This window comes from Apteryx rowi, unplaced genomic scaffold, assembly GCF_003343035.1.
Source record: "Apteryx rowi isolate R43461 unplaced genomic scaffold, aptRow1 scaffold_565, whole genome shotgun sequence".
NCBI classification, from domain to species: Eukaryota; Metazoa; Chordata; class Aves; order Apterygiformes; family Apterygidae; genus Apteryx; species Apteryx rowi.
This window is the reverse complement of record NW_020450833.1, coordinates 542,203-554,359: the sequence shown is the minus strand read 5'-3', so window position 1 is coordinate 554,359 and position 12,157 is coordinate 542,203. Positions and strand designations below refer to the sequence as shown.

At 38.4% G+C, this 12,157-nt stretch overlaps 1 protein-coding gene across 1 annotated transcript in view; it reads right to left on the bottom strand.

Annotated features, from left to right (window-relative positions):
- The window catches only part of VPS41 (VPS41, HOPS complex subunit), a 77,672-nt gene that overhangs the window by 29,194 nt on the left and 36,321 nt on the right, over positions 1-12,157 (bottom strand). The window contains exons 5-7 of the mRNA XM_026082012.1: positions 9,675-9,749; positions 3,999-4,061; positions 2,699-2,764 (exon numbers count right to left, since the gene is read on the bottom strand). Coding sequence (XP_025937797.1) covers positions 2,699-2,764; positions 3,999-4,061; positions 9,675-9,749 — 204 coding nt within the window. The remainder of the gene's footprint in view (positions 1-2,698; positions 2,765-3,998; positions 4,062-9,674; positions 9,750-12,157) is intronic.

Genomic DNA, 12,157 nt, shown 5'->3' with positions numbered 1-12,157 from the left:
TAATGATCTAACGGTCCCCCCAGGAATCACTGTTCTTAAGCCAGCTTTAGGTCAGGCTGCATTTCTAAGACATGGTAAATCTCAGGATCATACCACAATTCAAGCAAGTTCCAAACACCTTCCAGTGTTTGGGACAAGAAGCCCTATCACACATCTCCGAAGCACATTGGTTAGTGCATCCCTCTGCCTCTCAGTTATGAGGAACTGTTTTTTCCTTGAAAAGATTAACCAGGTGGTAATTTACTGTTATAGGCCCAGTTCATGAAAGTACTAATACTAAAGTATCCTATTCAGGCAGATGCTTGGCTATAAAATTAACAGGTTTAAGCAGATCTTTAAGTGCTCTCTTGAGATGAGACAAAAGGCTAATAAAGTTGGTGTAGGGTGAGTGTTCTTGTTTCTGTATGCATATGTGGTTTGGGTTCTTGATTTGTTTTACTATAAACCAAAATCAGCATGAAATTCAAGAAACCAAGAACATCCTTCTCATCTTCTGAAACAAAAATGTTGCTAGTGCAACTGGAGGGGGTTGAGTAAGTGTCCATATTCCATTCAAGGCCCTCCTTGAAGTGCTGAATCTCTGGCTCAAGCGATCTTAGCAAATGATTTTAAAAATATTATTTAAAATGATAAAATGTATAATGTTATCATCTCCCAGAACACCAAAAACCAAAGATACACCCCACATCATTTGGGCAAGCAGTTTACACCCTTTATACTCAGACAGAGAGCATCGCGTGAGGGTCACAAGCAAAGTTTTTCCCCTCGAGACTGCCCCAAAACGAGGGGTAGCCTTATTTCCATAGTAGCGACACAACACAGAAGAGCTCAGCCTTCCCGCAGCTCGTGCTCACTGCTCTCCCTGCCTCTGCACGGGTGGAGGAAGACAGCCAGGATGCCTCCAACAGCTGCTGGCTATAAGGCAGTTGAAGGCACTGTATCCACACAAAGGCTAAATGCATGGAGACCTCGGGAGCCACCGAGGTCCTGACCACCTACCCGGAGGTGCTCACACAACCACGCGACCTGCAGGCACAGGGCGAGGGGGCTGAGGTACGCAGCCTGAGGAGGTCTGCTTCAGGCCACCTTTTCCTTGCTCTTGTGGACCAACTCCTGCTGCTCCCATGTAACTCTTTGGCTTTATATTTAAGGAAAGAGATGAATAAAAAGCAGGCATGTTTTACAAAGCCTTTTATTTTCAGAAAAAAATATCTTAGATAAATAAGTAGGTGGAATTTAACTTTCTGAATTTTCACAGAGCATTTTGTTTTTATATAGGTATATACATTTCTTTTGGTGGAGAGGACAGAAGAGGAAGGGCTTCTACCACAAGCCAAGAGGTTTTGTTTGTTGGTTTTATGTATCAATAAAATCAAGTTACAGGTGTCGAGGGACTTATCTCAATGCTAAATACCTTATGTTTAGATGTCAATTAAAGTTTTCCTGAAGAGGAAAGTTCCTCAGCAAAAAAAACAATAATAAAAAAAAAACGCATTAAGAATGAGTATACCATTCCCCAGATGACAGAATATAAAACAACCTGTCAAGTAATCAAAGATAACCAAAGAGAATGTGTTAACTCCCTGATGCTTTTCTCTGTTCAGCATCAGGTGAACCCAAGTTCTTTTACCACCTGACGGAGCCCTCTTCTATTAATTCCCTGCTTCTTTCTGTCCATGCTACTTTTATCAGTACTAAAAAGCTTCACAAACTTGTGGCTGAGAAAGACATACAGTGACTGTGCATTATTTTAAGGACAACACCAACTCCGACCAGCAAACTCACTATCTTGAAAAACTGCTATTCTTCAAAACATATTGAATTGTTAATGAGAATTAAGTTGAACTGAGCACTAGAAGTCAGTATTTCTTACATGCTGGTAAGGGAGATCCAGCGCATTCAGTTTTATGAGTCTACAAGTGAGCACTGATCATCTTTAATTCATAAGAGAAGGCAAAAGTAAAATTCCATGAATTCAAGAAAGTCTTCCAAATCAAATTTTGTGTATTTTAGGTCAAAATATAAAATGTGATACAAGATACTTGTAGGGCCTGGAAGTATCAGTACTCTAGAAGTCAGAAATTACACCCTACACCAACAAAACACAGTAACGCACATTTAAAAGACCAAACTGCCCCAAACCAAAAGCTATGTCCTACAGATACAACTGTATGGGCAAGCAGCCTTTAGAATAGAGTTTGCACCTTTTACCCAGAGCCAGCAATAACACGCTTCCCTGAATTACTAAAAAACGCCAAATAAGATCTGATTCAGATACCCAGTATTATTTACTTTAATAAACAACGTAAGGGGAAAAAAAAAAAACCCAAACACCAAGACCAACATATATAGTAAAAGATCTGTATTAAGGTCTAACTTCTGTTCCCACTTCAACAAATTGAATAGGATGGAGAAAATCTGGCATAAAAAATGCAAATGACTTTTGTCAGAATATGAGGATAAAAGTATTTCTGTTCTCAAGTTCAATTTGTTACAACTTTTATTTGAACATAGGAAATGCACTATTTTCTCCGGAATTAATTTTTATTAAATGAGAATATTTTGGAATACAAGACCTAATTAGAAGGGAAAAAACACAGTTTTTCCTTCCAGGGTTAAAAACATAGATACAACCTTCTGAGCTATTTTTAAAAGCTGGTTAAAGAGAGCCTAAGTTCATTAGACTATGACTGCTTACCTTTTTTCCTCCTGTTACAAATTGCTTGAAGTGAGATCTTACAAAATGAGGATGAACAGCAACAATCTGAGTATAAAGCAGAAGGGGCGGGGGGGGAAGAGGATTATGGTTGAAATATAAGTTCACACGTCACAGGGAGGACTGCATCAATTTTTAAACAAGATAACCCTTTCTCAAATATCAAATATTACAGCCAAATTCTGCCTCTGAAGCAGAAACTAATCCTTCCAGACATCTCAATTTGGTCTTTAGTCCCACTGCCTTTTTCCAGAAAAAAAGAAAAATCTCCATATTGTAGGACACAAGCCTGACATTCAGGGTCATGTTACACAAGACAACTACAGCTCAGCCAGCAACAGAATGAGGGCTGTACAGCACGAGACTGCAGGTAGCAAGCATGGATTGAGTAAGTCTTCCTTGGCGCCTACCTAGAGAATACGTGTATCCCAGTATATTATCACACAACAATCATACAGCTTGGAATAGCTTCGTAACCTTCCCACACTAAGCACCAGCCTCACACCCTGACTGACCAACTGAGCTTGGCATGTTGAATCACAGAGCCAAAAGAAAAGGCTTTGTGTAATGTGTCAGGTGTGGGAGACAGTTGTAACAGCAGTAAGGCAGCAGGAGCCAAGTGAGTTGCATCTGATGTGTGTGAAAACTTAATGAGTTTATTTATTTATTTCCCCCATGAGCAGCAGCAACATGGGACACCCCAAACAGCAAAATGAAATAATTTCCACACACCACCTTTTCTTCTGCAAGAAAAGTTAAACAAAAAAAACAAAAAAACTTAGATCTTCCTATATGCCTGCTAGAGGTGCTTTTTAACAGCCAGACAAGACCACTTATCTCAAGCAGAGTATAACAGAAGTTTTCCCCTCACACAGAGTACATGAGCATGGCTACCCATTGCTTTTTCCCAGGATAGGTGTAACTGATATGAATTGGTTGCAAAATATCGACCTCGGAGTTAGCAGAACCCTCAGAATTTATATCACAGAACTATAAAGAGAGAAATATGTTGAGACAGGTAACAGCTGAAACAGGACAATTTCTCTTTCAGTTTGCCTTTTGTATTTGAAAAACTCAATAATTCTTCTTACAAAATCCGGATCAGCTTTCTTCCAACTTAACCAGATCAAAAGCGTTTTATTGAGACAGATAACTGTTTTCTAGTGACTTGAATAACATCACAAGGAAGCAATATTCCTCCCTCTCATTTAGTTTCAATGCAACCTTTCTGTTATTAAAGACAGTAACACAACACTTACTAAAGATTAAAACAAACACTTACTTTAATAGGACAGTCAAATGTTTCATGAAACTCTTCTGCTGAATATAATCCAAATACCTGCACCTAAAGAAGTATTAAAGCAAAAACAAGAAAAAAAAGAATTTACCTAATAACCACTTGACAATTGAAAGATGAATGTAATTCACTAAAAAAAAAATTCATGTTTAACAATTCAGAGTTAATTGAAACTTCTCTGGATTCCAGTATGGTAGATCTTTAAATATCTTCAGCTGTGCAAAAGTATTTAACTTTTTTTTCCTCCCCAAACACTGCAAGAACTAAGAGTTCCTTTTGCTTTAGGCCAATCAAATCTGTTTAACAGATACTAATCTAAGTAAGGTATGAGCAACACAGGGAAAGTAAATTAAAAGCTTTTCCTTTCCGAGAAGGAACTGGAAAGACTTTTTTTCCCCAAGCAATACAGAGATGTTTCAAGGAAGCTGCACATAACATTTTACATAGAAAAAAAGAACTTTGTGACAATAAAGCAAAACTAGCCTGAAAATCAAGCCCCATACCTTTCTTGGCATTTTTTCCTCCTCCCAAATGCATTCAGTACTATTTTATTTTATTCCATGACCACTGGGAATGTCTGTCTTTGAAGAATCCTCCCTTCTCATCGATGCTGATGTCTCAGTACATTTAATAGTCAGCATTGCAATTGTAACCATAGGCCATCAGAATATCTTTCTATCAGAATTAATCCCCCTGAAGAAGGCTCAACATAGAAAAATATGTTTCTACTGTCAAGAGAATTAACAGATTTTTAAATGTTTTCTTCTTTTGAATTACGAAAGATGTAATAAGGTATGAAGCGTAAGAAATATTGTTAGACTTCTTAGATGCTATGACCCTAGAAGAGGGCTTCTCAAGCTTTTTGCAAGCACAACCCTCCTTTAGGCTCATGTATCTTTGTGCAACATCACCTTCCCTTTCCTGTTTTTCAGATGAGATAGTGACAGCTCAGCTTCTCCAGAGTTTAGGAGTAAAAAAACCTGCAGTTTTTGCCTGAAGACCTTTGGCCATGAATTAGTAACAGATTTACTAATTATGATTTCCACAAACAATAATAACTGGTTTGCTTTTTAAAATGATTTTAAGAGATTTCCACCCACTCTCAGAAGTTGTTGCATCCTCAGCTGGAATACAGTCACCCCAACAGGGATGGATGCTGCTGGGGGGAGCAGGGAGGGAAAAGAGGGCCCTATATCCCATGGAGAGCATCAGGAAAAACTATCCGGCAGCAAATCTGCTTTGGAAAGTTCTCGCACAGGTTTAACCATTCAGCCCTGTTTTCTGGGAAAGGTAATCCTTTCACTAAATTCTGGTCTCCGTGTTCAAGAAAAACAGAACACAACACAAGACACACTCAGCAAAGATCTGCAGAACAAAAGCCAGGAAGTACCAGTAATGGGCCACAGAATAAGACTTAATGTCTCTACAAGAAGACCAATTCTGATATCACTGGACAAGAATCTACAGAATTCCTGCAGAGAGCCAAGGAGACAGTGCAAAAAATTAGACCTCAGGTAAACTACAAGATGGACCTTCTTCTCCCCCTCTTCCCCCCCAAAAAGTGTAAGAAGCCACATCTCAATGAGGAATTAAACCATCCTGCTCAAAATTCAGCAGTCTCAGTGAAGTGAAGAAACATTTCAAAACATCTCAACTCCCTTTCAAGCTTGTCTCCTGGATACATTTAATAAGCAGCATTATCAACTCTATCCATTACTCATTAGTGAATATACAGTCTCTAACAACATGCTTCAAAAATAGTGCTGCATGCACTGAATAGGGCTGAGCTATTGCTCCAAAGGATTGGAAGAAAAAAAAAAAAAAAAATCAATATTTGGAGACAGTGAGAAGCATCGCAAAGCTGTGATTACGTAAGCCAACCAAAGGGTTATATTTGAGCTGGGCCTGGCCGTAAGCCTAGAAAACCTTCGGGTTCATGTCTAGAGGATTTTGTTTTCTGGGTTTTTGTTTTCGTCAGTTGGCACAGTATATCCAATGCAACAGACTAAAAATAAGAAACAGAGGTAAGAAAGGAGGAAGAAAAAATGTAAGAGTGGTTAAAACACAAGACACTAAGCTCCATAAAATCAACCTGCTCAAAACAATAAAATTTGCCTCTCAAATTAAAACCAATTAATCAAAATTAACATTAGCAACAGTTCTTTCAACATTTTCATAATATTGCATGGGGTGTAGCAATATGATGTTTCTTTAACAGTTTGGAAACAAAATGAAGCCAGTTAATGGAAGAGGAAAAAACAACTCAGCATAAAATATGTGTTATCTTGTTTATTCTAGAGACACCATATAACAGTTTATGACTTCTTAATGTCTTTTATTCTACAGAGAGAAAGTGATTCTTTTGATATTACAAAGCTGTATTGGATTTATCCATTTCTACTTTCTATCCTTACTCAGATCATGATGGTTTTGGGTAGCTGGAAAAGGATTTCATGATAGGAGTCCATTATATTTTGCCAGTTCTCTCTGATTTTAATTATTCAGTATCCAACCAATTCAGTGCATCTAGACTTTGTTGTTTCTTTGCTTCCATATGTGAAAGAGGCAGCCAAATTTCTGGTGATCAAAACCTCAGGAAAACAAATACATTCTATCTAAGAGTCACATTTTTTGAATTATATGGAATTTAGTACTTCATGGATATTTTTAACATAAATGTTATTACAGGCATGAAATGTGACACTAAAATACATAAGAACAAACCTGTTTTCAATATAATATATATTTCTTTCTGTAGAAAAAGTTACAAGCCAAAAAGGGTGCAAATTATATTACTATTACATAATGACTTAACAGTGCCTTAGCAGAATTGAGAGTCAGACCCAGGTATTTCCTCACAGTCTACAAGTAGACACAAATGCAAAAACAAACTTAAAAATTAAAAAAAAAAAATCATAATTCTGAAGCTGCAGATGTGCTCGTCTTTTCTAGCACCAGCATCTCCTCTCATACCTTAATATTTCAACATCTAGCCATTTTCCCCAGCCAGTGGGCCACCCTTGTCCAGTTACAATTGGAGAGACCAAAGTGGTGGTGGAGTTTTTGACTTGTGTTCCTTTTATGCAGATGGTGACCAGCTGCAGAGTCCATGGTCAAGGAACATCTTCCAAGAACTGACTTTGCAGTACAGTAAAGCTGCAAGTGGTTGACAAGATACTAGCTGGCCAATTATGATACACAAATACCAGGCTGACATTAGGCCTGGACATTGCCTGACAAGAAAAGGGTTAGAGAATTTCACTGTGTTCATTGACTTCTATGCTCCCTCAGGCAACACAGCTGGTCCAATTCTACTTTGAGTGTTGGAAAAGTAAAAAAGGCAATACAGAAGAATAGATATGAGCAAGTTAGTTCTCATCATAAAGGCTTCCTTTAAGGTGACAAATTATTGCCATCTTCCTCATATTGGATACATTCTGATATGGCAAAATACATAAATCTTTTACAGTGGTCTAGAGGTCACACCTTCATTAATTCATAGAAAACACTGTATAAACCTAGTTGGCTCAAAATTCACAGGTCCTTTTATTATATTCTTTTTTGTTTGAAACTTATTTAACAAAACTAAACCGTTTCACTTTTGGGGTCACTATTTCTAACTATTTATCTGAGTTAGTGATGGCCTTGCAACCACTTGTACAACTGTTTTAATTTTTTTACAATACAAAAACTGCCATTGGAGCAAGTAAGCAGACACATGGGGTGTGAAGTTACCACCCAGAACCTGGAAGTGCTACATTGTCTGGCCAGGATTTTCAGCCATTCTTATACAGTAGCACAACATACAAATATTTGTTTTCACCCATTTTTTGCCTGGATTCTTTCACAGAGACACACCTTTCTGGGTCAAGTGGAAAAGTCTAACTTCTAAAACACCCAGATCTTTCAAGTCTCCAGATGCACTTTCCAATGTAAAATATGGTGAGGCAGCAATGTCCCTAGACTTTAGAGAGGAAAATATGATTAATATTGTAGTTGTGATTCTTCATCCAGCCTTGAACCCAGTTCTATATCAAAAACATCAGAATTCGCCCTTGTTTGGGGAAAAAAAGTTTAGACTGCTTTGTTAAGGTCACCTACTGGACCCACAATAGCTACTTCACTAATTAAAGACAGAATTCATCATTTAAAGTTATTACTTTAAATGTGTTTGTCCTTTTCAAATACAGTCACACCAGAGTAAAGATTATGCCTTTTTGCACATTCCTAAAATCARTATGCATTTTTTAACATTAATTTATTGTATGAAAAACGTGTGGCTTGCAGTCTTACTGCAATGTATATATTTCAAGTCAGTAATCCACAGCCACATCTGAGCAGCGTAAGAAGTGCTTGTCCCCCCCACCCCCTTCAAACATCCCAAACCAACAATGCTAGCTCAACATTTTTTTATTACCTTACATAATTACTGATCCTTCCTTTATCTTGCTTAGACAATTACGTTACTCTTGCTGCATTTCTCACAGGCTGTAAAATTCTACAACCCACTTTGATAGGCACTAGTATCCCAATTACTGTGTCAAGATACTGACATCAAGATATCTTTGAGAAACAAAAGGCTTGGATACATAAACTGGCTCCCTGCCTGTTGAGGAAAAAAAAAAAAAAAGCCATCTTATCTCTGAAGGAAAAAAAAGCAAATACATACAGTCTAAAGGGGTTGATTTCCCATTTTGCCTACTGCAAGATCCAGTTTTAGTTTTAATTTATAGAACTTTTACTGAATGGAATAGATACATTAGGATCACCAACACCTGTCCTCCCCCCAAGTCTACTCTGTAAAGAATTTTCTACTCAGCAAGTCAGATGTATACTGAGAAATGATTTAAATGATTTTTACTGCACTGCATTTGTCTATGAGCATTATATTCAAAAGTAAGCTTAAATACACCCTGTGCATTAGAATTTTCTCACTGTAAACCAACATTAGAAAAGACTGCCATCAACTTAAAAACAAAAAAGACATTCTTATAAGTGGAAAATCAATCACCAAAACCACTAAATGTCACAGCTCAACATTCCAGAAAAGCACTGATAATTGTTAGTTATACACTGCACAAATGATGTATGTCCTCAGTCAAGGAAGTAGGTGCTAGTTTTTTAGGAAACTGTACATATATTGATTTTACATTTATTTAATGTGGCTGTTGTAAGACACTTTATTCTTCTGATAAACTATGATTGCTTATCAAAAGATTCTATAATTCAAGAGAAACATTCATAACGTGTGTAAAAATGAAAACCACCAGCCCACAGAAATCATCCCCACAAAATCCAATTTTGTGGATTTATAGCAGAAAAGCATTAAACTACTGTCTTGCAGGAACAGCAGACTAGTCACTGAAGTATAACTGGCACAGCAGTAATGATTAAGGTGACATGTCCTCCTGCCACAGCTGTTAATCAGCTTAATACCAGTTACATTATTGACATGCTTGTAATTACTTTTCCTAAGGCACATTTGTGTAAAATATATTTGACTTAAATTTTGAGTATTCAAAGGTGAGCCCAGTCCCCCAAAATGGATGGTCAAAGTGGTGTTAAGCRTAGGAATTAGCTCCACAGGTATCACCATTATCTGAAGTTGATTACCGAGGACTACCTCCTTCCACATTAAATATATAAATCGTTTAGTTGTACCTTGCCATCTTCTGAGCATACACCCATGTGTTCTCCACTTTCATCCAGGCTGATCTGATTTATCTTTACTGGGCTCTACAAAAAGAAAAAAAAAAGAAAAAAAAAAAAAGCAAGCTTTTAAAGTTACATCAGCAATCTTATGCTTTAATCCCCCCAATCTTGAGATTTATGTATTAAAAGTTGTATAAACTTTAGTTGCACAAATCCAAAAAAACCCCATAGCATAGGTATTTCTATAATAATGCCAAAACATAGCCTTCTTTCTAGGCTTTTGCCCAACCCAGAAACTGGACATTTTTTCCAGCAACTTGCTTCAAGAATTTGGAGCCGTTATGAAGTGCCATGCTCCTAGAACTCAAGGATTTGATCCTGTGTACCACAGCTATTCATTAGGAACCTCTCCCGCTATCAAAACGCAGCATAGAACATGCTGACCATGGAGGCATCAAAATAACTGAAAAATTCTCCTGGTTTGGTCTGAYGGCCATACTGGTAATTATTTCTTCAGCAAATCCCTTTTCTAGCTTTCATTTTTGCCTGTAACTGTTTAGAGAAGCTAGTATTAGAAAGTATTGTAGTGTAACATAGGTGTAGTCATTCTTAGACAAATATTGAGATAAGCCTCAAAGCTACATCAATTTTAGTTTTCCCCATCCATTTAAGATATTCTTTTGGTTCTAACCTACACCGAGAACCTTCTTAACTACCATGATCCCGATTTCATCCTCTGTAACAAATACCTCATCATTTCAAGCATCACTGAAGGATCTTCATCCAAGTCAATCCGTTACATATTTAAGAACAACATTTCAAACTTTCATAAGATTTTGAATGGACTGCACCACAAAATACACATCAGTTATGTGATTCTGAGCATGAGAAAAGAGAGTTCCATCACATATTTGTGTGAAAAGAAAGTGTCACTGGAAAAGTGCTGGTGTTGGAAGGTCACATTAGATGTTACAAAACCGCATCTATAATATTACATGTCCTTATGTATGCTATCACAGTTGTAATTACACCCCCATAAAAGTTATAAAAAACTGTCCAGATGAACAACCTACAGGAGAAACTGAGGTCTTCCGACAGCTTGTGGAAAGCTGTTCCCCATAGATTTCCAAGAAATATCTAACTCGGGGAAAATTCAGTTTTCCTCATCTCCACTTCGGGGGGGAAAAAAAAATCCTAATGACATTTTCAATTCCTACAATTACTTTTTCTAATCACCATTGAACAACCACATCCTGCACTGCAGCAGTTTGCCTGATGCGTTGGGAATAGGATGCTGCAAGCCTTTTTGCTTTCCTGCTTCCTTATGCACAGGAGGCATCACCCTTGGTCTCACATTGGCTTACTGCAAAACGCTATGTGCAAGTATTGCAGTTACCGCCCATCACCAAGTGGTCCTCCCGCTGCGTGTTCAGTCTGCCAAACAGCACGCTGCTGAGGATGTAGTCAAACCGCCTTGCCTTGATTCATATGCTCTGGTGAAATTTTAATTAGCCACAGAGGAGCTATGCTGACTCGCTGTGTTTTGAGATCAGAAATGAGCACATCACTGACAGCACAGGCAGCTGGTCAGTCTTCGACAACCCCAGCATCACAGCCCATCTTCATCTGCTGACCTCATCTGTGCTTGTTCATGGGGGACCACCTCGTTCACTCTGCAATAGCTGCCCTGACTCCTCACAAATGCCAATGCAAGGCATATAAAGAAATATAGAGCAAAGGTCTCATTTCAACAGCAGAGAAGTACAAGAATCCCACCTATTTAGAACCTCTTTTGTGACCACCTGGTGCACAGGCCACCCTGAACATGCACCCCTGCACCACCCTATGTTTTATCATCTAAATTCCTGCAGTACTTCTTACAGTTCAACAGGTGAGTAATCAATCTAATAGGGGCAGAAATCCATCAGTTTCTTTTCCTCACAGGAAAGTTTGCCCTCTTCCAGGATGACTGGACACCAACATGTTTTGGTGACGTCAGCTGAAGAGTATGGCTCAAGCCCATCAGCCTGCTGGTGTGGTCAGAGTCCTCGTGGAAACTGCGACTGCCGAACGCTGTACACGGCTGGCTAATCCCATAGTTGGGGGGGGTGCAAGGATATGGCAAGACACTGTCAGATGTTAGCCTCACTTTCTGGAAGCTTTATAAAAATTGCCAGCACATACTTTTATTCCTGCCCTTACCTTACCTGCCTTTCTAAACTTCTGTTTTGCTCATCAGAGTGTAAGAGAAGAGTTTGTGTCTGTCTCGGGGAGGGGTGGGGGGAAGAAAGCCTGCACATCTCCACCATTCCCTCTACAATAACACCTTCAGCCTTGTAAAAGGACAAGCAAAAAAGAAATTCTAGATGATGTATGCAAGGAAAAGCAAATATGGACTAATTTCTTTTTTCTCCTCTAAAACTCAGGTTGAATTTGCACCGCTGCCTACTAGTAGGCTCTTCTGACAGGCCACAGAGCTCAGGAAATGATGA